General features: G+C 40.3%; 1 protein-coding gene across 6 annotated transcripts in view; it reads right to left on the reverse strand.

The window, feature by feature from the left end:
* ZFYVE26 (zinc finger FYVE-type containing 26) overlaps positions 1 to 26,304 on the reverse strand; it is a 52,831-nt gene that overhangs the window by 3,116 nt on the left and 23,411 nt on the right. For 3 of the 6 annotated variants that reach the window (XM_075502964.1, XM_075502966.1, XM_075502965.1), the window contains exons 21-42: positions 24,886 to 25,625; positions 24,496 to 24,561; positions 24,117 to 24,313; positions 23,100 to 23,204; positions 22,382 to 22,504; positions 21,459 to 21,635; positions 19,396 to 19,642; positions 18,164 to 18,262; positions 15,558 to 15,715; positions 14,469 to 14,638; positions 13,064 to 13,092; positions 10,796 to 10,917; positions 10,484 to 10,704; positions 9,688 to 9,835; positions 8,347 to 8,556; positions 7,273 to 7,488; positions 4,974 to 5,171; positions 4,453 to 4,655; positions 3,412 to 3,553; positions 2,810 to 2,869; positions 1,281 to 1,463; positions 409 to 453 (exon numbers count right to left, since the gene is read on the reverse strand). In XM_075502964.1, the coding sequence (XP_075359079.1) occupies positions 409 to 453; positions 1,281 to 1,463; positions 2,810 to 2,869; positions 3,412 to 3,553; positions 4,453 to 4,655; positions 4,974 to 5,171; positions 7,273 to 7,488; positions 8,347 to 8,556; positions 9,688 to 9,835; positions 10,484 to 10,704; positions 10,796 to 10,917; positions 13,064 to 13,092; positions 14,469 to 14,638; positions 15,558 to 15,715; positions 18,164 to 18,262; positions 19,396 to 19,642; positions 21,459 to 21,635; positions 22,382 to 22,504; positions 23,100 to 23,204; positions 24,117 to 24,313; positions 24,496 to 24,561; positions 24,886 to 25,625 (3,859 nt within the window). The remainder of the gene's footprint in view (positions 1 to 408; positions 454 to 1,280; positions 1,464 to 2,809; positions 2,870 to 3,411; positions 3,554 to 4,452; positions 4,656 to 4,973; positions 5,172 to 7,272; positions 7,489 to 8,346; positions 8,557 to 9,687; positions 9,836 to 10,483; positions 10,705 to 10,795; positions 10,918 to 13,063; positions 13,093 to 14,468; positions 14,639 to 15,557; positions 15,716 to 18,163; positions 18,263 to 19,395; positions 19,643 to 21,458; positions 21,636 to 22,381; positions 22,505 to 23,099; positions 23,205 to 24,116; positions 24,314 to 24,495; positions 24,562 to 24,885; positions 25,626 to 26,304) is intronic. The other 3 variants (XM_075502968.1, XM_075502969.1, XM_075502967.1) reach the window with 2 other exon arrangements.

A 26,304-nucleotide genomic window follows, 5' to 3' on the forward strand; every position in this document is an offset into this window, starting at 1 on the left:
GAAAGGGTCATCTTGGAGATATGTTGATCCTCATTAGCTGTCTGCCATTACTAGAAACTTACATGCACCTATGTGAAAAGTTGGATAACAAAATCAACAAACCCACCAATGCGCCTCCCTGGAATACTTTTCCTCCCGCTATAACAAATGCCATGCCCTCACTTGGAGGACCGGCAAGGAACTAATAGGGATAACATCAATGGGTACCTTCATGTCACAGCTCTACAGTCACAAACACCCCAGCCTTGAGGAATTCACTGTGATTTGTACAATCTAGGAAGCGGCCTTCAAAACTTTGGCTTGAGTGAGGATAAGAGAGAAGATAGTGAAAGAAAGCACATAGCCTGTGGACCAAGACTGGGCTGTTAGCTCTCGCTAAAGGCGTTCCTCTACTGTACTTTTACTTACCTTGTTTTCATCACTGTCCATATCCTGAATCAGATTATCGAGATCCTGTATCCAAAGAAGGGAAAAGGTGTTCACACTTAGAGTGACTATAGTTTGCAAACCTTCATGCCATCAGGGACCAAACCCCTGCATAGAGGAAGGGCTGCTGAGATCACAGCTAGATAGTTACACTGCCCCAGCTGCAAGTGCTGCAGATGTAGAAGATACAAAGACTAATTCTTCCCTTTGCCACAGCTTCTCCTGCCTGCCATGTCTGTGGGGTATCCCTAGAGAATGCTATGAGCCTGGGAGTCCCCCATGGACATGGCTCGCGTTGCATGAAATGAATTTGCGGGTTCTCTGCACCTCAGCAGGAGTCAGCCCATGTGGCCCACCCTGACCCACAGGGTGGACTGCTTCCCCTAGCCTGATTAGCAGAACTTCATAGAGGGCATCTCCTTCCTTCACTGGGATGGAAGAGACACTGTGGTAGGCAAAGGGAATCTTAAAATTGTTTCCTGTGGAGGCAGGAGGTTCTGCCTCCACACATACTCTGTGTTAGCCAGGGAAGCCTCACTGAAGGGAACACCTCCCACCCTGATCAGGAGCATTTGTCAGGATCCTGTGAAGCAAAGGTTCTCTCCCCATCATGGGTACTTTTTTGGGAAGTGCAGGGTAGGAGCACGCTACAGCTACGTATCGTTTCCTCTCAGAGTAACTTGCATAAGGCAAACCACACACTCCCACCTTTAAACAATGCATGTAGTACAGAGCCAGAAGATATGCAGGACTCACTAAGAGAGCAGCACAGGCACCACAGCATGGTTTCCCTGTAGCCTGTATTGTATATACCCATTTTACTTCAGAAGGGGCACAATGCAGGATAGAATTACCTCAGCAGGAATGTTCTTGAACTCATTTAGACAGTTTAGGATAATGTTGTCCCCATCATTTTTTGCTGCAACTCCAGACTCATTGACACACTTGAGGAGCTGCCGGATCTCACTGTACTTCTGCTGCTTCACCAGCTGCTTGGCCACTTTGCTGTACACTTCTGTAGCCTCCAGCTGGAAGTCCTAGAGGTAGTTGGAACATCAGAGCAACGTGTTAAATATTCTCAGCAGGTTTTCTCACAGGGAGTCTATACAAGTGAGACAATCTTTCCTAAGGACAAAAATATCACACCATGCTCCAAAAAGTCAAAGCTGTTTTGGGGGCCTCTGATTTTCCAGTCACCGCTGCTCAGGGCTGGCTTAAAGGTTTTCTATAATCAGACTGGTAAAACTCAGTTTTGCTCAAGAACAAGAGCACTGTTACTGCCTCCATTTCAGGGGTGGCAAAAAATCAGTTTAATTTCTTCTGGTAAAAGATCTTTCCTAAGGTCCCTACCCACCTCTCCCTCACTTAGCAAGCTCCCACTATATTCCTCCAGCCACCCCACCAGCAGCCACCTTTTGTCTGCCCCAAGAAACAGGAGGCAACTGACCATCGTACAACTCCCACATGAAGGAAGAGATGATAAAAGCTGTGGACTGATCCTGCCATGAGTAAGGCAAGAAAAGAAAAAAAAAAAAGGAAGGAAACAGAAGTGATGCTAGGCAGCTGGACTTGCTGCTCCATTTTTACTGGGAGGTAGTGACTGCTGTTGCTGCTAAGAAGTGCTATTTTTCTAAGGCTCTCCACCTCACTACAAACAGGCATTCTACCTTGTACATCCTGACCTGAAAGAAGGAGCAGGGCCTGCCATAACCACAAATACTCTTTCAGTGTGCCACCTCTGTCCAGAAGTGGCCCTGCTATACCCCCTGTCCCAGCCAGGAGGCAACTGCAGACTGCACTGCTTGAAGCAGTATCTTTCAGCAGTTCCTAATATATGGATGAGAAACATACAGAAAAGTTTGGAGGTTCATGTGCTATGCTGACTGATAAGCACCTCAACTTCTACCCAGACTTGAGGAACGAGAGGTCCCCAGAGAGAGTTTCCAGTTAATTAGCTTTGCTCTCCCAGCCAGGAGAATAGTACAGAGATAGCTCTGGCCTTATTTATTCACTGTGTCTTTGCACGACTATCATGAACTGCAGAGAGCTACCAAGTCAGAGCTCTCGACTCACATCTGTGATTGTGGTTTGCCAGAGTTAAGTGACTGAACAAGGTACACAGGAAAGGAAAAACTGTACTTAATTCCTTTGTAGGAGCCAATTAGTTTGGAAGTGTCGTACTGAAGCAGCGTCTTCATTTCCTTACTAATGTTCCTCTAAATACACAGACATTTAAGACTTGAACTAGTGACTTTTCTCACAAGAGGTTTTCCTTTTTAGGGATTAAAAGACATTTTGCAAAAAAGTCTTTTGGTTAAATAACTGCTGCTTGCAGGATTTTCTTTTGTAACGTTAGGGCTTGTTATATCAAGTTTTTCCATACCTGAAGGACTCTAAATGCAATCCCAAACCCCTCCTCAATGTTTTTGCCTTCCAACATGACCTGAAAAGAAAGGCATAGACAAGTTTGAGCATGCACATTCCTTTTTCATTACATACTGTTAAATAATAACGCAGATCCAGATTTTTCCCTAAGGCCAAAAGACAATGCATTACTTCAACAGAAAGCAGCACCACCCCAACAAGTAGAGTAACTATGGAGTCTACTGTCATGCACTGATTCCCTGTGGGACATTGGGCAAGTTACAGATGGAACCGAGCTAAAGTTAAGAAGGGTTAGAATAATAGCAGTATTTGCCTTGCTTCAAACCACAATATGATTTATAGTCAAAAGGCACATTACTATTTGGATTTCAGATCCTCTGCCTCTGAAACTTTCAACTTTGAGGAGAGGAGCTCCAGGTTCTCAGGTGTTCTCTGCTACTTTGAGGAAAAACATGAATTTTTCATAAGTGGTAGGTTGCATACATGCACAAATAACCAGCCCATAAAAAGTACCAGAGGCTGCTCCAACCATCAAATGTTTCAACCTATATATCAATAGTATTGTTGATAATAAATAGTATTTGAAATAGCAGTTAGTACCTTGCAAGCAACATCCATTTTCATGTTATTGTTTCCAAAGAGCGTGGGCAAGGAGGAACCTGTCATTTGAGAGGTTCCTGAGCTCTCACATCGATGGAGGAACTTTGTTACTTCCATCTGCAGATCAACTGTATTGATGTGCCTGGGGGGGGGGGGGGGAGGGGGGAAATCTCATTTACTTTGAAATAGAGAAAGTGTCAACTATTATTTGTGTGAACTTACCACTTGAATACATTTCAAAATACGACATATTTCCAAACAATAATTATTTTAGTTACTTTTTTACTTTGTCTTTTGTGTAGCCAAGTCTGAAGCAATGAGATACTTTTCAGATCTGTGCACACTCAACATGCATCACCAACTGAAGGTGAGCACTTGTTCACATTATTTCAAAGAAGTGAGCCAGAGAATCTGGATCCTAAATGAATACCTGGCTCCCTCTTTTCTACCTCATCACACACACTCCCCACCACCTTTAAGTTAGGGTCTAGCCTAAAAAAAAGGAAAGAAAAAAGCCACTAAGAAAACCAAGATATAAAAGCCCAAGTACAAGAGAGATCTGGCTAAATTTACACTTCAAGTTTTGAATACAGGGATTCAGTTATGTCTGGCACCTATAAATTGTACACAGTTGAATGTTGTGAGTTAACCTAGGCAGCTAAGCACCACAAAGCTGTTTGCTTTGTAGAGAGGAAAGGAATAGTAAAAGCAAGAAAACCTGTGGATCGATATATAGCTGTCTGCACTGTAGGGTCTGTGGGGTTTTTGTTTGTTTTTTAAATTAAAGGAAGGTAGATGATACATAGACCGATATTTTTAGTAGAAACAGTTGCTTATCTCCTGGGTTGGGATGTTGGGGGAAAAGGTAATGGGAATCCTATACTTGCAACTACATAAGTCAGATTTGGGTTAGGCACAGCTAGCATATGTTAGCTAAAGCCAACTTAAACACAACCACTGGAAAAAAAAACCAAACCAACAAAAAACCACAAAAGCCTGAATTTCCCCTTTCCTATAACTTAGCTTCTTGTTTATAGATACCTTGACACATCTGTAGCAGACATTTTCTTCCGAAAAGTGAATGCCATTTTTTTCCTTCCTGAACTTCTTGACACCTCCTGCAGGTAGACTTTGAGATGGTCCTTGATCTTTAGAAGCCATGTCTGTTTGCCTCCCAGTTCAGTGTAAGACTTTGCTCCATGAGTGAAAAATCTAATGCAGGTCATGGCAGCACGAACGTGATCCTAGAAGAAATACACTGAACACTAAGATGGACCAAAGTACACTACCTTCACTAATCCTTGTCTGCACTAAAGTGCTCATATAAAGCAGGCAATGCTCTATTTTCTTTAAACAAGTAGTTAAGCTACTGCAATGCGCCAGATCCATGACAAACACATAGTCAGCTTCAGTCAGGCTCAGGCTTTCCTATCTGTTTTTTAGGACTAGAAAGTAGCAAAAATATATTTGTCCATCATGCAGATTTACACCAAAGTAAATAACCAAAAGTCTGACAGCATTCAGCATTTCACTGAAAGATATGGCACTGACCCTCATCTTACCTTCATGAACTGTTGCAGCTCATACAGAATATGGTAGTAGTTCTTTCTCTGCAAGTATTTGCAGGCTGCAATCAAGTAGACTCCCCAGCTCTCCAATCCTGGATCAATGGTTTCCAGCAAGTTCTCCAACATATGTAGTTTTCCACTTTCATAACTTGGAATGAAGATCCCTTCAATGAACACTTCTGATGGGGATTCCTACACAAACATCAGAAAGATAGCTTGAAGCAAAGCCGCTGTAGCTTGTTGATTTTCCTTATATAACATAAAGGCGTATTAAGTGACAGAGATCATAAAATGAATAAATAATTTAGGTTGGAAGGGATCTCTGGAGGTCATTTGGTTCAAACCCGCACTCAAAGAATGGCTTCCAAATTACATCACGCTGCTCTGGGCCTGTCCAGTCAAGTTCTCAGCATGACAAAGTAGAGCAATTCAACAGCCTCTCTGGGCTCCAGATCCCATGTCTAAACATCCTCACTGCAAGAAAACCTTTTTCTTATATCCAGTTGGAATTTCCCTTGCTCCAAATTGTGTCCACTGTCTCTTCCCCTTTTACTGTGCACATACGAGATAAGCCTGGCTCTATCTTCCTTATAATTACCCACTTGGTAGCTGAAAACAGCACATAGATCTCCTTTTGCCTTATCTTCTTCAAGCTGGAAAAACCTAGCTCTGTCACTCTCCTCATATATCATGTGCTTCAGGCCCCTAATAACTTTGGTGGCCTTCCACTAGACTTGCTCCACGTTGACAATGTCTATCTTGTACTAGGGAACCCAAAACTGGGCACAGTAGCTCAGATGAAGCCTCACAAGTAGCGAGCTGAGGGGGATATTTACTTCCCTGGACCTCCTGACTATGGTCTCACCAACGCAGCCTCACATATTAATGTTACTATGGAAAGAAGCATGTGTGACAGCATGACCTGCATAAACATTTTAAAGACATGATATGGATTTTTTAAAAATTATTTTTTAAATCTCACAGGAAGATACAAGCTACAAAGCCTGTACACATAAAATGTTTCCAAACAACCAAATGCAAAATGTTTCATTAGAATCCTAGTACCTTACACCTTTAAGGTAACAAACCTTCCTCTCTAGTTTGCGTGATCACGACCAGTCTCCTTGTTCAAAACTTCCGTGTCAGACTGTGTGTCTAGAGCATTTTCAACGTCTGCTACTTCACTTGTGCAATTGTTTCACCAACATTGCAAAAATATGCAACTTTTCTTTAAAGGCAAATTTAAACTGATACAAAGGACACATTTGAAAAACAAATTTAATATGCAGATGAGTACATGAGCTTAGAATGGTTGATGATATAATAAGAAAGCAGAGATAATAGGACAACTTAATTTTCTATTAATAAGCTCATAAGCAGACTGAAGATAATGGAATTTGGTGTCTCAAGTTGTACATTCTCAATGAGAATTAATAATAATAATAATAATAATAATAATAATAATAATAATAATAAAATTAGTAAATCAAACACAAGCACAGAAACTTAAAAAAAGAAAACAAAAAACCCTACACACTTATCAGCTTTCAAGCTGGTGAGATGTAATGGATTCACATCTCCTCCACACCTCCTAAGAAGCACCCTCAATGAATTAGTGAGAACCCTGTTGGAATAATTTCTAGGTTTAATTGTAATTTAGCACCAACAGAACTGTTTTCTCCAGACATTCTCAAGCCCTCCTACATTATGCAGTTCTCCTAAGGCAGAACTGGAAACCGTTTTTTTTGTTTCCCTAGATTTCTGTCCTCTGGGACGCGATCCTGTATTCTTAACAGTTACAGAAGTGCAAATATGGGGGTGTGATTAAACGAACAATGCCAAGAGACAAGAGCCACTATGATACAGGGTAAAGTGTCTACTGTTATCAGCATGTTGGAATTTGAAATATTCCTTGTCTCTTCTGAACTGTGTAACAATAGTCCTAATTTTCAGCTTTGTAGAAAAAAGATGACAAAGTGCTGTTGATGCAGGGGCTCTAAAATAAACAAATAAAAAAGAAGCACTTTTCTACTCTCTAGAAGCCACTGTTTCAACACAATAGGGAGGAGAGATTAAACACAAGATGTAAAGATGAAAGTTATTTTTTCATGTCACTGAATTCTTGTCAGTCACTGGATAGTTCATATAACAACATTTAGGACCTCAGAAAACTCCTGTGCAGAAAAACACCCAGAATACTACATGATGCTCATTACCATCTTAGACTGGCCTTGGAGTCCTCTTAGCTACTTCTCCAATTTTCATTTAGGTGATGGCAAATTAGATTACTCACCTTATTTAACAAGTGAAGCAGTGCTTCTCTCATACAGTCGTGCCTCATGTAAAAGCTTATTATTGCCAGATTGGTGCTGTAACTATGTAAATAGAACAAGCACTCTTGATAGTAGCTGTTGTGTTGAATCTTCCCCTCACACATCATCTCCAGAGACAGACTTCTCGTTCTCAGTGTTGCTTCAAGTTCCCTCAACGTGGCAAAGTAATCATCATCCTGCCATTAAAACAGAGAATCAATGATAGTTAATGACTAAGAGGAAAACTTTCTTTTCAATTAGATCTTGTCACCCAGCCCTGAAGCATTTCTGTTGTTGTTTTTAAAACAGATATTGCTTTAGAAGGGTGAGACTCCAGTAATGCTTTTTATAAACACTAGACTGGAACCCTCCTATCAACAGAGGTGCTGAATGTTGCTGTAGCTAGCACAGCTGTTTCCAGGGATGGATAGCAGGCTTGTTTACTTAAACACAATTCCACTGTCAACAGCTACTCCAGTAACCTAGTTCGAACAGGCTTTTTTATTCTCCTAAAATATGTACTACTAAGAGGTCTTTCATCATTATGATTCTGCAGTTACTTAGTACTAAAAGTCACTTTTTCTGTACATAATCAGAACTTCCAGAGCTAATCCCAAACCACGTAAGAGTGCTTTTTGACAGGGAAAGAAGAGTGGGACAGCATTTGTAAATTCACTTTTGAGTTCCTGCAAAGTTATCAGAGTCTCAGTAGAAAAAGGGCATTACCACAACATCACAACATTGTTGGGACTGAGTTTAGTTTCCTCAGACTGTCGTAATAACATGTTAACCAGTACAGCTTCTTTCCCCTCCACTGAGTATACCCCAAATTACTGTAAAATCCTATGATCTGGTTCTTAGCCACCAATTCACTGTGAGGAAGCAACAAACAAATTTCTCAACAATATTCAGTCTGCAATATGCAATCATGACAAAAGAAGGAAAGAAATCTAACACCTGATATTGTAACATGCATTGCTATGAGATGTGTATTAAAACATCAATACTTGGCTTTGCTAAAGCCCTTCAAAGCAGACAGAACAGAAGACCCTTACCGCAATGAGTATGGGCTTCACTGTGGACTCCAGGTACTGTATCACATCCTGGACTAGCCTTGAACCATGGTTCAGCTGGTTTAGATCCATAGGTGGCTTTAAACATCGGTTAAACTTCTCTCTTGCTGAACTCAAATTTCCAGCTTTAAGGCAAGCCATGCCCCAGGCATGCCATGCTCCACCTGGATCCAACCCAGATTTTGTAGAAACCTAAATTAGAAATTGTTTGTTAATATTGCAACACAGTCCCAGTACAGAAAACAGGAAAACTGGCTTATCACACAGTCTATGATTGTGTCCTTTCACTTCCTAAAGCACATTTCCTATTAAAATAAACAAACAAACAACCCAAAACAAAACAAAAAAAGACATGCTGATTATTTCTGGATTACTGGCACAAAATGCCAACTACCGAAACACCCACCATCTCCAAATGTAGAAGAATTTTTTATTGAACAAGTTTAAGCAACTATGTATCTGGGAAGTTTCAGTTCAGCAGTTTTACAACTCATGACATTTTCACATCCGCTTTTCTTATAAAGCAAATGGTTTTTACAGAGTAGAATTCATCAGGTTTGTGGTTTAAAAAAAAAAAAAAAGGCAACAGAAGGTGCTTCATGAACTGCCAGGAAATTTTTTATTTCTCATAACTTTGCTGATCAAATTTATCTCTGACTTTCTTTAGTAGACCAGCTGCCTTTAAACATGAACCATTTTTATTCAAATAGGTAATCTATTCCGGCTGTTTATTACCCCTTAAAACTCCTAATTCTGTTTGTAGTGTCATAATCCTTTTCCTAACAAACTGCAATGCCATAAACAGAGGCTTACAAAAATCCTGGGAGCAGGAGGAGGACAGAAGATATATAAACCACACCAGATGAGCTCTGCTAGACAGATTTGCCACCATTGCTGATTTCCAAGTAAATATTCAGGAAAGGTGCCTTACTAATATCTGCTGTGGCATTACAGACAAATGAAATCAAACATACAACCTTCAGATAAAGTCCTGCTACAAAGGATGTCTCAGCCCTTCTACTGGATGCAAGATTCCTCCATTTAATGACTTTCTTGCAGTTAGTCCATTCAAAATTTAATTGTACTGGGAAACAAGGCCCCTACGCTTCCCTTCAGCAGCCTGCTCCACAGCAGAAGGAATTCTTCTCAGAAATTTTCTTCCAGTGTTCAGAAAATTATTTCTTCCTTATTTAAAAACTTAATCCCAGTTTGTAACTGTTTAAGATTGTCCATTTCAAACATCACATCCATCTGAACTCAGGAGGGAGAAAAACAAAAGTCCCTACAGAAGCAATAACACTGACATCCCTCCATTGTCATTACCTCTATAGCTAGTTGATAGTACTCTGCTTCTAGAAGTCGATTTCTTAATCTTGTTACTGCTGCAGGGAGAAGAATCTGATCCAAAGATGGTATTGGACGGTAGGCAGCAGCAACCAAAATATTCAACACATCCACTTTGCTGATGTAGCTAGGAGAAAACAAACAGGTTAAACAAATACATACACTTTCACTATTATCACACACTTAAAGAACTTTATATCAGTCAAAGACAACTCTTAGAACAGTGGTTCCTAATCACCAGTATATCAGGTTTTTCTATCCATCATACTATCCTATTCAGGCTATTTTTTACTGGTTTTTTTGCCATGTTCAGTGGAACACTGGAAGTCCGCTGATTGCGGACACCAGCTATTCGATACCAAATCAAAATAGTATGTGTGAAATTTATATATTACACCTGCCACCTCAAGCTCTGTAGGACAAAACTTGAGGAAAGTGTAAAATGCTTATTCTCAGGAAGTGCAGGTTTAAAATCCTATATTGAAATAAAGATTGAAAGCAGATACACAACATCAGAAGCAGAATATTTATCCCAGTCTTTGTGAATTATTTCTCCCTACTCTGAGAATTTTCTCAGTAATTATTATGTAGTCATATTACTTGAATTTCTACTATTTGAACTCTTACATTATTCTTATATTATGAACTCCTCTTCTTGTTTAAAATGTCCACAGTACAATCACAAAACAACCCTCCCACCCTCCACTCCCCATTAAAAAAGCATAATGGTCTCGACAATACCTCAATACATCCTAGTGAACATCTGATAAATCACCTGTCACAGAGAGCTAGATCCTGGCTCCTTCCAGCTTTTACAAACATCATTTTGGCACTGAAGAGCAATTGTTTCATGATGTCCATAAGGAGACCAGCATCCACCTCAGGATTAGTGAGCCCTTGGGACAATTTGCAGCAGTGTTCTATCAGCTGGTGGCCACACACTATGCTGTCACTGTGCAGGCTAAGGATGGCAATACACAAGGAAGAGCTGGGAGCCTGACAAATCGAGGACAGACAGACAAACATGGGTATTGAGGTAGTTCTCCAGGGAACTGCTTATATTGGACCCTCTTTCTCCAGACCTCACCTGTTCATAATAAAATTCACCGCGTACAATTTCATTCTCTTCTTCATTCAGGGAAAAAATCCATTCAAGCTCAGTTGCCTTGGGTATTCGCACCACTGTGGAATATTCATTATTAGAAGTTTCTGCAGCCAAAAAGAAAACACCAGGTAGAATCATTGTACAAGAAGCAACAAACTTGGCTAAGGACACATAATGCAGAATATTCCTATACTCTCATAAAACAGTCCTCTGTAATCCTCTCATTGTGCCACTTCCTGCCATTATCACAGGTCCAGCACACAGATTACAGAAACATTTCCACTCCTCAGCAGGCTGCCAAATTGTACCTAAACTTACTCTCACTGTTACCAACACCATGTCACCAAAACCTGGCTCCAGGAACACGTCTGCAAATGATTATCCAACTCTTATCCTACTGGACATCAAGCACAGCAACCTCCCCTCTTTAGCCTTCCCTCAGGCAAGTTATTAAATATTTCTGAGTAGGAGGGAAATGGAAATATGAGAGCTGTGGGTTACAGCTAAAAAGGGAAGCTGAAGAACCAGTTGTAAAAGAAAGGGTAAATTGACTTCATTGCCTGTATCTTCTTTTTAGAATTCAGGTTATTTGAACATACAGTCCAGCAGCTTCAAGACAAAAGATTGTGAGAAGATGAGCTAACTCCTTACATTAAGTTTTCATATAAAATAGTACTGCAGAAAACTGGAGTTTTGATCAAATGATTCAAGAAATTTCATTTCTGTGAAAAGCCTTTTTCTTTCCTCCAGATTAAGGAAATTTCTGTTTTGGAATTAGTAATCCAGAATAGCTACAAATCAAGTATTGTCTGTCATCTGCGTGCAGCTGAGAATGCACAAATCATCTGATGCTCAAGTTTGTAATTGTGGTTCCTGGCAGAAAAACAATGACCAATCTCACAATGCTAAGAAATGGAGAATAATGCTAATTTGCTACTCTTTCCCCTGATCAACTTCCTCGTGTCCCTGGAAAAACTTTAAAAAACCAAAGTCTCAAAATTCACTGTTCTAGATTTCACAGAAGGACTGTTAGTGTTGCGTAACTCTAAAACTGTATGGTGAAAAACAACAAAAAAAACCCTACAAAAAAACCCCATGCTATTTCTAAATTGACCTGGAAACTGGAATAATTACAATAAGCCAGGCTTGAGAACATTTCATAAGCCTTCTTGACAGTCTCATCAAAGTTAGAAAAGCAAAATAAAACACTTTCCCTCTTAAATCTGAGGATTTCCATACTGTTCTTATTCACTCCTACTGAATGAATCCTATGGGCCCAGTGATGTAGAGCAATGCTGCAGGCAAAGAGAAAGATCTAACCAGAAGCAGCAGCTCAGAAACTACATTTCAGCTGTTTCAGTCTTGTAACAAAGGTAGCAGTAAAGCAAATTTCTGTCAACAGCAAAAAAAAAAGCTCAAATAGCCCATCATACTTAAAAAGGGACAAGTAAAGAAAAATATTCTCATTTGTTTTGTAGCACAAATGTAAATTTTTCACCATGTTTCACATTACTGCTATAAGCACTTCAAATAACTGTTTTGGTCTGCCAGAATTTCATGTGAGTGTAGGAAAGTTTTGCAGAATCACCTCAAACACCAGACTAAGCAACAAACAGTAAATACCTTCTGAGGAAAAGCAGCAGAGAAAAAGAAAGTGTCAACTAAATTTTGTTATTATTCCTGAAGTGTTATGATATTAGATGTGGAAATTGAGGCACTGAAGAGAAATTACTAGTCCATATTCACATAGGAGATGGAACGCAGGACACAACCAGACCCATGAGACAGACCTCATCCTGTGCTACCCCCCAGCCAGCATGGGATATCAAACACCACAGCACACTGCAGTGGCATTCAGAGCTGTACTATCATGGTTTGTAAAAAGGGGATCACTCAGCACAGCTCTGTAGTGGGCTAATTAATTCCTACTCATACCACAGCCTCTCACTGACTGTTTCTAGTATGCAAAGTGCATTCTCCAACTGTTGTTTTTCAGTTCGTTCCTTGAATCCCCATCCAGCACGTTCAGTATTGGCTCAGACATATCTCCTAAATCTCAATTTCCATTCACGGAAGTTTGGAATGCTCAATTTCAGCCTGCACATGCAAAAACCATTAGTGATATTTTGTACCTGAAGTTTTGATCACCCTTCAGCTGCAACTAGATGTATCAGCTTCCTATCTCTAGCTCTGCTGCTAATCAGGCACTTTAAAAAAAACCCTGAAGTTTAACATTACTCCATTCCTTACCTTCCACTTGGTCCTGATCTTCTTTTCTGCTGTAATAAAATGACAGAAAGAAACATCATGCCTACTCCAGCACGCTGGAGAAAACATAGTTTTAAAAGAAAGATCAATATAGGTAGCCTTTTCAGAATACTGTCTTGCAAAAATCTAACATCTCTCCCTCCCTGCCCTCTCCAACCCATTGCCCTGCCTCTACTCCCTGCTGTCTAGAAATCTAAGATCCTGCCTCTGCATTGTTGTATTTCAACTACACTAAGTAATTAGTTCTTATAGCTTCTGTAGGAATAGTACTGTTGCACACATCATAAAAAAAACAGACACTGAGAACAAGAACTGCCCAGTATCAGAATATGTCAGAGCTAAAATGAAGTTTTTGGCATCCAGTTCTCTGTCCTTAAGATTTAGTTGGTTTTGATATACAAATAGGGTGAATACAAAAAACCCCAGACACTTCAGCAATTAAAACATGACAGGTGGCATTCAAGCTCACTGCTAGGCTCTGCTGACCTAATCTGGCAGTGTAAGCAACCATTCTGACACAAACTGGTTTAGCTAGAGGTGACTGCTTGTTTTTTCAGAGGATCCTTTTCAGATCTGCACAGTATTTCTCTTTTCCTAGCAAGCCTGCTGATACTGCTCTAGCAGATACTGCTATCTGCAGGCTTGCTAGGAAAAGAGGAAATGAAGCTGAAAGTGCAGCTGAAAAGAGTAAGTTTTACTCTCCGCGACCTTGTCAAACCTGCTGATAGCGGTATCAGCTATGGCAGTATCAGTGGGCTTGACAGGGTCACAGAGAGTAATAGTCACTCTTTTCAGCTGCACTTTTCACCAGGTGGCCTAACATACACACAACGAATTCCAGTCCAATTCTCAGCTCAAAGCAACCACATCATGAAAATCTGTCACCACAGCTGTCCCTTTTATTAAGGACAGTTTCAAAGCCTATCTAATAATGAACTTGCTTTTGAATCCCCAAGGGTTCAAGGAGTCGTAATCAAGGGATTATGGAATAACATTCAAACACTGATATGTTCAGCAGAGCAAGTCAACATGTGATGTTAATGCAGAAGCCAAGTAAACTGAAAGAAACTTTGTCACACTGTAGTAGTTTGTGCTGAATATGTTTTGCATCAAAGCATTCAATTCTTCGGTTTAACAATCAATTGATGCTTAAAGAATTAAAGACTTTGTTGCCTGGCTCTCCAGTGTTCTTTCTAATATGAAAAGTAAACTTAGGCATAAGGAACATCCCCACACCTACCAAACCTGAAAATCCCAAAAGCTGGAGGCCAAAAAGCTGATGTTATTATGTTATCCAGATAAACTCAAATGCTTATTTCTTTCTCATTCCATTCATGTACTCTGCTGTGTACATGAAATTGAGGAGAACTAGAATGGAAGGACTTACATGCTTGTGTCTTGTGCCAAGCCAGGCAGATGTTCTCTGTTGTGGTAGCTATAGCACTGATCGCATACACGAGACAGATTTTCTCTGCAAGCTTCTACTGCCATTTTCTTGGTGGAGCAAGAGCTGCACACCAGCCTGCCACAGCGCCTGCAGTGATGGCGCCTGTTAAACTAAGCAAAAGAGGTCATGGATGAGCAACAGAAAGAATTTACTGAAGTCCTCTCCTATATCTGCCTCCACTCACGAGTAAAACTTACCCCATTTGAAGAGAGGGAACACTATACATGATAAGGCTTTTCAGAACTATACAATGATTGATTCTTACTGTTACAATTCCTTTCTGGAGAGGGCGTGGCAAAGAAAAAAAAAAATCCAGAGACAGGTATTTAAAACATGTTTGCTGCAGTCTTGGGTTTCCACTATTTGAATTGTCCCAATTTTGATCACAGTGCTAATTAGATCACCTCTTGGAAAAGTTAGAAGCTGTAGGCTGTCTTTCTGACACCATCTTAGTAACTTGCAAATTCAAAAGCAACAGATACTTTGAGAAAACAGTACTGTTTCTAAGCAATAGAAGATAACAGACTGCCAGCACACTGCAAAACTCAAAATTAATCTTGTCCCTTAGCGCACCAATGCAGTTGCTCAAGTACTCTATGAAACAACAGGTTTTAGAAAAGTCAACCAACAGCAAAGGTTACATTTTCTGTATTGGTAATCTGAATTATATGATGCTCATATGTTATTTCTTGCCAGCCAGTCAACTAGACAGCCTTTTGAAATATTAATACTGCTATTATTACACATTTTTGAGATCTCATAGTTGTCTCCTCTCTGATGACCAGATTTCCTCTTTAGGCTCTATCACTTCACAGGCTTCTGCAAGGAACTAACTGTTGCCAGTCTCCTCAACTACACTAAATAGAAACTAAAGGTTAAATATCAAAGGACTGGCAATCTTGTCAGGCCTACACCAATGCAGACAAAGTTGCTAAAGCAACTAGTGTCTCTTAGGAAACAGACTATGAGCAAGCGTTCATATTACAGTCACAGTTCTAGGAATGTCCGTACTTCGTTTTTGCTCCTTACCATAGTAAAGCGTTCAGTTTTGCACACCATACATATTGTTTCAGTGTCATCAGGTATCCATTGCTGCTTTGGTGGCGGCTTCTCAGGAGGCACAAATTCTTGAGGAAACAAATTCTGCTGCAGACTTCTGTCTCTGGGACTTGCAGATATGGTGACACCTTAAAAACAGTCAGGCCAAGAAAAACATGGAACAGGATTTAAGCTGTTTAATGGAGTCTTGAATACCAGAAAACACTACAGACTTACTAAGGCTATAAGATCTTTCTGGCTTACGAAATGACCACCATTATCTTTCAACCAGGCATGGCAGAATAACATTGCATAAGGAATATATATGCTTTAAGCTAAAATTGTAAGATTGTAAACTTACAGTACTTCAATACTGATAAGCAAGAGTACATATTAATAGACCTTTACCATAACAATTAGAGAAGTATAAGACAACTTGTCAACATCTGTTCTTGTATCATAAGTAGAGACTTAGTGGAGGAAGAAAAAAAAATACCCTGGTATATGGATACCGAAAAGCGATGCAGCATAAAATATAATCTTAAGGATACCCAGTGTTGACATTCCTGAAGACTGAGACTTTTCTTTGCTATCTCAGGAGAGGTGTGGTATGGCTAGCAACAGCATATCCCTCCCTGTTCTGGTCCCCTTTGCAATCTACTGTGGGGAAATCAGTTCAGAGAGGCAGGAGTTTAAGTCTTTGGCCTTCAGGATCTTTGACCTTACCAATGAAATACTCATTGAATCGAGTTTACAGTATTAGATAGGCTCTTTGTTTATATGATGTGAGCCAGTTACATTACAGGCTAATAAAAAAGTTCAACATGTCATTGCAGCCCTGCAAGCCACCTTCTGTGTACATGAATACTAAACTAAAAAAGAAAAAAAAACCCTCCATTCCAATAAAGCTTAACTCACGCTCATCCAAGTAGATACTGGATTGCAAAGGAACATTAGCGGGCAATGCACTCAAGTTTTGAAACAACATACAGATATTAAGGCGACCATTATGAGAAAAACTGAAGAGCTACACAGCCCAATCCAAGACACTGCTGTCACTTCAAGTAGGCAGAGCAAGAAGAGTCTTCAGTTCAGGATGCAGAACCAGAGAAAAGTTCAGACACCCTAAACTGTAGATCAGGATATCACTGTGTGCTGGTTTTGGCTGGGATAGCGTTAATTTTCTTCACAGTAGCTAGTATGGGGCTATGTTTTGGATTTGTGCTGGAAACAGTGGTGACAATACAGGGATGTTTTTGTTATTGCTGAGCAGTGCTTACACAGAGCCAAGGCCTCTTCTGCCTCTCACCCCACCCCACCAGCTAGTAGGCTGGGGGGGCACAAGAAGCTGGGAGGGGACACAGCCGGGACAGCTGACCACAACTGACCAAAGGGCTATTCCATACCATATGGCATCATGCTCAGCATATAAAGCTGGGGGAAGAAGAAAGAAGGGGGGGACATGAGGACTGATGGCGTTTGTCTTCCCAAGTAACCGTTACGCATGGTGGAGCCCTGCTTTCCTGGAGATGGCTGAACAGCTGCCTGCCCATGGGAAGTAGTGAATGAATTCCTTGTTTTGTTTTGCTTTCCCTATTAAACTGTTTTTACCTCAACCCATGAGTTCTCACTTTTACGCTTCCAATTCTCTCCCCCATCCCACCGGTGGGGAGTGAGCGAGCAGCTGTGTGGTGCTCAGTTGCTGGCTGGGGTTAAACCACAACCCACTGTGCAGCTCTAGTTCAGGCCCATCACTTGCTGAGAATCACCAGCGCCTTGAAGGTCTGAGGATATCCTTTGCTAGTCATTCCCTGAGTGCACAGACTGTGCATCTCTCACAATATATATCCTCCAAAGAGTGCATCTCTTGCATTAGATGCTGAACAGAACCTATAGAAGGATTTGTGGTTGTTTTTAAGCCACAAATATTCTTCAGTTGTTTTGGCTTAAAATTATTTTGTTTCTATTTATTTGTGTTTGAGGACTGTGAGTGGAGCCTCTCAGACAATACAAGGTGTGCTATTTCCCTCAGGTCACAAGACGGATCCTAGAAAAAAAAAATTCAAGGACCAAAAGAATGACGAAAAAAATACATCACAAATGAGATTTCTACTGTAAAACCAAAGTTAAGATCCAGAGGAAAAAAAGTTACTGAGCAAAGAATAGGAAGACAGGGAGAAGTACCACAATGATGGGCCTCCAGACAAGCTCTGCCTATATACCCAGAGAGAGAATATGGAAGTCAAGAGACAGAAAGATTAACCTGCAGCACCAGTAATAACTAGCAACCTAGCTGTGGCAAAGAGGTAATTTTTTTTTTTCCTGCAGATGTAGTCCTGGCTTGTTTTTTTCTGTAGGATCTGGAATGCTGATTTTTCAGACATTTTGTAGATACCTACCAAAAATCAAAAAGCCATACACTTCTTGTTCCCCTTTAAGTTTTCTTTTAATTGGGCCCAAAGCACCCAACTGTAGAGACCTACTATCCTGCATTAAATGCAACCCAAGTTACTATTAAGTGGTGGGACACACATACATAGGGGATAAAACAAATAAGAACAGGTTGAAAGAAAGTGGCACCAAGGCCTTAACCTTACCAGTAAAGCTGACAGGAGATAGTTCTGATGATCCTGATTTAGACAGTGCTTCACACTCCAGTACCTGATTGAGACTTTCTTGGATACGTATCAGAGAATCTAGGACGAAGGGAAGGAAAAAAAAAAAAAAAAATCAGAGAATACTGGCCATACATCTACCTGTTTTTACGAAGATTAGAGGAATCCATTCACAGGGGTATGTAAGAATGTCAGCACAAAACAGGACTAGCTATATAATTACAAATTACTATGTTTTCAAGAAAATTAACCCACAACAATTAATGCAAAAACTATGTAAAATTCAGTGATGTAAAACACAGAGAAAGGGATGCTTATCAAAGCAATGGACTACTGATAGGCACAGGAATAATAGAGCAGAGAATAAGCATCAGATGTGAAAACAATTAGTTGACACAAGATGCTCATGGCAAATATTAAATGCTTCACATCGCAGTGGAAGGAACATACTTGCAAAGTTATAGGTCATTTGGCAGGAAAAGATAGATAAGTCTGATGCTTTTATGTTAGCAAGAGCTGCATCTTTAAATCATGAAATGAAGTCAACATTTGGAAACTAGCATAAAGCAAGTTGGTACCATATATGTAGGTATAAATAGATACACATAGGTACACATGCCATGCGCTTTTAATACAGTGAAACAAAAGCACTGCACTTGATCTGCAGCACCCTCTGCTGTTCCAGTTCTAAAACCCTGAAAGGAGAGCGCCAAATGCAGCAGAATTGAAGACAACATGGACGAGAAGGGATTGGCAAACCAGAAAGGAGAACCGTGCTGAGAAGGTTAAATAGAACTACAAGTTTAAAAGTCTTTTATATGAAAAAAGGAACAGGACTCTGGTAGGAGGAAAGACTATGGAAGATTAAATTCCCATTCTATTTGGGGGAGGATGCAGTTGGCTGCAGGTTTTAGAACTGCTTAAGTCGTCAGTGACTTTCTGTTAAAAGGGAATGAAATAAAATTGAACAATATCACGTAAGTAAAGAGACACCAAAAAGGAGCAACAGAGGAAAGTCGAAGAAACTTGTGAAGCTGTTGGTCCTTGAGAACGCCTATTTACAAGAAAGGCAAAGACTTTAAGAACATGTTCTGGGCTACAGGGAGACTGGAGGCACACATCTAAAAGTGTTGTGGCACAACTGGTGAAATGATTCTGGGGGGAAATTGGCCCTTCTTTCCCAAGTGAAAAACAGCACTCTCACAGACAGTCACCTGATCTCTTTTCTTTTAATGCAAAAGGGAAGTTGAGAGCTTTTTCTGCATACTTGGAGAGCAAATTGTCAATGTCTTCTACAGTAAAACCAATGTCCTGTCCAGCTAAGAGCTGGTGAAGTGTCTGCACAGCGACAGCTACCCAGTCCACCTTCATATTCATGAGGAGCTGTTCCAGCATGAGCAGTGGCCTGGAGGAGAGGTGGAAGTAGTTAACACGGGAGAGCTCAGGCAGAGTCAGCAGCACCTGAGACACAAGGAAAAAAGCATATGTTAAAATTATACACCTTCAAATCCATGTTTCAGTGAGATTAAAGACAAGAAACTACCATAGTAGCTTATACAGAGAATGGAATAACATATAGAGGCCAAAAAATGGAGGTGAGACTTCTCAGACCTATTCCTACTTCTGTTACAGAATTACTGAGTGGATTTGCAGAAATTACTTAGCTTCTACTTTCCTACTCTATAAAACACTGCCTCATACAAAACAGAGGCAGTTGAAGAGTAGAAAGCATTTTGTGACCCTGTGACAAATATGTTGTAGCAGGGCAGAGCACATTCTCTTATTTTAATAAGCTTATAAAAAGAATATTAGTCCAATCCTTATCCTTCCGTCAGTTGAGGAAACATCGAGAGGAAAAAATAAGAGCAATTCTCCTAAAGATGGACAGTTAATGTGGACACTTTCCAATTTAAATCATGTCTTCAAAAGGGACAAGTAAGGAAACAGGAAGCCCAGCAAAGTACTGTTGTGGCACACACTGGAGCAAGCTGCTATTTGTAGTCCTACAACAAAACAGAAATGATGTCGTGGTTTAGCCCCAGTCGGCAACTAAGCACCATGCAGCTGCTTGCTCGCCCTCTCCCCTGCCGGTGGGATGGGGGAGAGAATCGGAAAAGCACAAGTAAGAAAACCCGTGGGCTGAGATAAGAACAGTTTAATAATTGAAATAAAATAATAAATAATAATAATAGTAGTAATAAATTGTAATGAAAAGGAAAATAACCAAGAGAGAGAGAGGAGAACAAAGCCCAGGGAAAAACAAAAAAACCCACCCAAAACCAGAAAAAAAAACCCAAGTGAGACAACCGCTCACCACCCACCCACCAACATCCAGCCAGTCCCCGAGCAGCAATCACTACCCCCTGGCCAACTCCCCCCAGTTTCTATACTGAGCATGATGCCAGATGGTATGGAATAGCCCTTTGGCCAGTTGGGGTCAGCTGTCCTGGCTGTGCCCCCTCCCAGCTTCTTGTGCACCTGGCAGAGCATGGGAAGCTGAAAAGTCCTTGACCAGTGTAAGCACTACTTAGCAACATCTAAAACATCAGTGTGGTATCAACATTATTCTCATCCTAAATCCAAAACGTAGCACTGTATTAGCTACTAGGAAGAAAATTAACTCTATCCCAGCCGAAACCAGGACACATTACCAAGAGCACTGCATTTTGTTTCCATATAATGCATTTGACTAAGGTAATCTACTGGTTAATGGATCTGTTCCCAGGCTGAGCACAGAACCTGTATGACTTCTGTAAAGGCAATGGCCATCCGAAAAGAGGAGTGATACTGTCTACCTTTGGAAGGCACTTGGGAGAAACATGCCATGTAAGTGTCAAAGACCACCATACAGGTGGGCATATGTAGGACACCTGATGTTACTGACACAGAGAGTAAGTTGAGGATGCTTTCTTTTTCACTTGGGACAAAGATAGCAACTGTCCCAATAAACACCACAATTTTATTTTATTCCACCCCACCTTCTTTTAGCCTGTGCATTCCTCCACTCCCTACAGCTCAAACACAAGACTGCTCTGTTCATATTGGGAGCTACAACCACCTCAAAATACAGGAACTGCAAAGATGGAGAAGGGAAAGAGAAGTTTTAAGCCATCTCTAACTTTCCTTTGGATCCTGAGACTCAGGATCTCAGACTTGATATGGCGAGAATGCTCTGGTAAAATCTACAGACTTTATGTTATATATATTATATATATTATAAAATTACTTATATAATTATATATTGCTGTTAATCTCACAACGCAGGAGTTTTACTCACCTTTGATCCCATATAGAGTGCCTGGATTTCATTACGGCGTGCTGTTGTCAGATTCGCATAGAAGTGAGCTGTGAGGTAATCGGCCAAGAAGTGAGAGGCTGCCAAGTTCGGGTGCTGGTCAAGGGACTGTTCACTGATGGCAAGGCAAACACCAGGGTCTTCAATTCTTTGTAAAAGCTACAAAAACAAACAAAATACACTGAATCCCTACTACATTCCTGGAAAGTAGCCTTTATAACGGGCAGTCCGTTATACGGACAGATTATTGCCCTACAGTGGTCTAGCAAGCAAATTAAGTTGCACAAGTGTCTTATATAAGGATGATTTAGATAATCCATTTATAGACTATTCATTGCCTATTTTCTCCACTTATTAATCAAAATATTTTTAAAATTAAAGCAAGCAAAAAATTAAGCAAGGAATGGGACAGAAGGTGTAGTGATTAGAAGTCTCCACTTTGCTTCCAGAATATTTTCAAAGCTACGTAGTCTGAAAGAGCCTGCGCTTTATCTTATGCTCTCTGTTATTAGCAACAGCTCCATAATTATTAAGACCAGAAGGATTCACACTTCACTAATTTGGGCACTGAAGCACAACTGACCAAGTCCTGTTATTAGTTTCACTTCTGGTTCTTCTGCTTAAGCAGCACAGAAATGCTTCATTATGATTTTTCAAATAAAAGGGGCCTTGTATTTCCATGTAAGTGACATTTATGCTATTAGGTCCAGCAACTAGATTGCCAAGCTGGATTTTCACTTAAGCGGAACAGGGGAGAGCCAGGATCCTGAAAGCTTATCTAAGCAAATAGCATCTCATAAGGAAGGAACCAAAAAGGCCATGAAAACGCACACAAAGAAGGCAAAGAAAATGGTTCTCAACTTATTTGACCTATGGATGTAAGGCTGAAAGAGTCTTGCTATTACCTGCAATGCTTTTTCCATGTCTCCCATCTCCAGTAAGTGGAGAAGGTGCTCACGATGAAGGTTGATCAAGTCTTCTCTCGGAACAGGATACAAGTGCCCCCATTCCTCACACAACTCATAATCCTAAAGAATTAAAAAAAAAAAAAAAAGTAAAAATAAAAAAAATAAAAGGACAAACTCTACCCTCTCCGATACAGTTGTTTCACCCAAACTTCTGATCAACTTTCCAAGAAATTCTGTAGCTTAGGCTCCTCTCCCACACGCAAAAAGTACATCAACAAGGGGAAGAAGATGATAGTCAATTTTGTCAGTGATGGCCTGCATTGAGACTATCTTCTCATCTCACAGTAAGCAAGTTGGCTTTTTAGAGACACACTTTTAACGCCAGCCAGATCTACAGTATTAGCACTTATATAATAACCAAGCCTGTATTATGCCAAAAGCCATGCTATTAAAGTCTTCAAATTTCTAAGAGAAAAGAACAGGTTATATCTCAGAGTAAGAGTTATAACTTAAACTTACAGATTATTGACTACATGTAAATCTTTACATTAAACACAGATCTGTGTTTGTTTCTGTAGCACAGAACTGAGTAAAGGAATCCTTCCTCCCAAGGTAATCTCCATTGAGCGGTGTTTTAAGATGCTATTTCAACAAATTTATCTATTCAAAGTTTAATGCATTCTAATTCAACAAAATTCACATGATGATGCCTAACCTTTGCTTTCAGAATGATATTCATGATGGCCTGGGGGTCATCAGTGCACGCTTTTTTCAGATCCTGCCAGTCATTCCACAATGGTTCATTTTGCACATTCAAAATCTGAAAAAGTTAATATTACGGTAGTACAAATTTTAAAAGCTTTATCTACAACAGTCATTAAGTCATAAGTCATAAGAAAACAGCTGAGCTGATCACATCAAGAGCTGCTTCATACAAAGAAAAAAGTCAAAAAGACGACCTACATTTATCTCTAGCCCTTTTCTGGGATGATGTAATGCACTTGCACTCCAAAAAAGACTATGCGATTTTCTCAGAGGTATGAGTCTAACAAAGCACATTTATAAGGGAAGGTTTTTAAAAGACTAGATGGCAATAATTATGAATGAAAAAGTACATGTATACTGCAGACATTGCTGGCACTAACAGAGACACAACTGAGCTAACTGTCAGTTAGAAAAACCACCATCAGACAGAGCTCAGCAGGGATTTATGACTCCTTTTTTTGCTCTGTTTGGCTTTTCAGTCTGTGCTGAACTCCAGGCCAGCTAGTCTGACTTAACTTGGGTATCTGCACTACCCTGCAGCTAGAAGAACACACTGCAATACAAACATGCTTATTGCACCACTAGTCTTGTACACCATGCCTAGGTATATCTGCACCTCTCAGGCTTATAAAATGATGAATTGCCATAGAGAGCTTCCAGAGGCTCTAGCATTTGTATGGAATGGAAAAACAAATACTTTGCAAAAAAGCAGCCTCACACAAATGTTTGTCTAATCATATTTGCAGACCTGAATGCTAATAGGAGAGTGTGAAAGTTATGAAGGATGGAAGCAGAGTGTTAATTGGATACTACAGCACTGAAAACACATGAACTGTTTTGGATGAAGGACTGGAAAAGCTATTATGATCAAAAAAGAACCAAGAGCTAAAACTTTTTCAAAGGGCAAGTATATTTGCTCCCTGCTGCCTATTTCATCTCACTGGTTACTTGAAGAATGACTTTGTACCTTTTGATAAACCTGAAGTTCTTTCTTCCTGCTCTGCAGACTAGCTTTTAGTTCATCAGTTATGCCCAAATCAGAAATGCAATAAGCTAGGATTTCCAAACAGGCATCAAGGGGCCATTTGTCCAGACAGCGCAGGGCCAGCCTACTTCTCAATGTTGCATTTTTTACTGGGAACAAGTATTGCCAACCATCCTTATCTGTGGAGGAAACAAATCACTAGTTTGAAATTCAGTTTCTGTAATTTGGAAAATAAAAAAAATACTCATCCTCACTGGATTGCATCACCAAACGAAAGAGTACAGTGCTGACAAATCTATGTGAGACTCATCCCAAACATCAGATTCCTGGAAAATAACCAAAGTTAGCATGGGATACTTACTATCTTTAGACTCCAAAAGGCACCTCCTTTCACAGGATCCATCATCCATGTATGACAATAACACTGCTGTAAGAGATGTTTCATTAACAGTACTATGATTAATGTCTCCTGATGTATTCAGCTCTTCACATAAAAATAACACCACAGATGCATTCCAGTTCTCTTGTACTAAATTGGTCATGATTTGCACATTTGCAAGAGAGAAACTACACCATCAGAGAAAGCAAATTTAGGATGTAGGAAGGAATCTGTTTCCGTCTTTGGATCCACCCAAGAACCACTACACTTTAGTTTCCACCTCCTGATCCAGGTTGTATTCTTCATTAGAAAAAAGAAAAAAGAAAAAAGAAAAAGATGAAGGGAAAAAAAGCCTGACTTAATCCTTCTTACCTTCAGCAGTTGCACAGCTCAGCACAGCATCCTTCACACTGACCAGCTCCTCCACATCCTGACTGTACAGATCCAAGACCTTCAGAGCTCTGTCCCAATCCTTTGAAGCAAGAGCTTGTTCAAAGACTTCCATTAATAACTTAACAGCTGTGGTGGAATGCAATCCTAGAAGAACCAGAGATATGTATGTCTTGCCAGAGAAGACAGTAGCCAAACTGCTACCTTCCTCTTGCTGATTCTGAAGTGGCTCAAACATAGCAAGAAGAAATCGTTCCAATATTGGTAACTCCTTCAACAATGCCTCGCACTCCCTGGAAATCTGTTCCAAACCTAAGGGCACCTCCCGTTTGCCCCGAAATTCCATCCAAGATAAACTCGATTTGGGAATTTTCTGTATATTAGATGCACTTAGACATGCCACTGTGGCCATTAGTTTCGACTGAGACTTTAGGAAGTCCAGGGAGGAGGCAGTGAGTGTGTGCTGGCTCAAGTCATTCACAGAGGATGGGGCCTGAGTGGAGATATCCTCAGAGGTCACTGCAGAAGCGTGAACAGGTATTTCAACATCTGGCAGGCAGTCGTAGGCACACTGGTGTGCTAAGTTGCTGATGTTTGTCAGAAGAGACTTTGCCTGGCTGTTTTGCCTTGCACTGCACAAGGACAGTGGTTCACAGCAACAGTTAACAATAACTTGCTGCACATTCAAGTCCAATTCTTCTTTAGCCAAGAGAGAAGAAAGCCTGCAGGATTGAAAACAGAACCAGCTTACCCAGCACATAAAAGGTACCTTACAATTACATATTTTCATAAATCTTCCAAATGTTTTGTGAACACAAGCCCCCTAATATTCTTCACAGGTACATATAGGGGAAGAGTACATATCCTATTTTACTCAGTATGAAAAAAATGTATACAGCACAACATGGATAACTCAGAGCTTATACTGCCATTCCTTTAAAGAAAAGGAACTTACTTCTCAAACACTGACTTGTATCTAAATGCAACATACTAAAACGGTTCACCATTAGTGCTCATCTTTTTAAGAGCTACTTTGTCAAATCAGACACTTTCCATGCCAGCCTGATTTAGTAGTGTGTGATGGAAGGATCTTAGATTATCCAGTTTACCTACTGACCAGGGCAAGAGCCATGCCCAGCTGTATTCTTAAGCAGCCCTACTGGTCTGTTTTATTTTATTACATTGCTAAGCTGCAAGTCCACTGCTCTGAACTGTCACACATTTAGTTAAAAAAAAATCCACATAAATGCACTCTCTCTTCACAACCAACAGTAATTGTTAAAAATACGGAGCCACCGTCTTCCCCAAAAATTTTCAGGTTGGTAGAGAAGCCACTGACTAAGCTCCTCCCTGCACACCAATCCTTGCAGCATTAAGTGATCGGCTGATGGGACACAGCAG

Source organism: Mycteria americana, chromosome 5 (assembly GCF_035582795.1).
Source record: "Mycteria americana isolate JAX WOST 10 ecotype Jacksonville Zoo and Gardens chromosome 5, USCA_MyAme_1.0, whole genome shotgun sequence".
Classification (NCBI taxonomy): Eukaryota; Metazoa; Chordata; class Aves; order Ciconiiformes; family Ciconiidae; genus Mycteria; species Mycteria americana.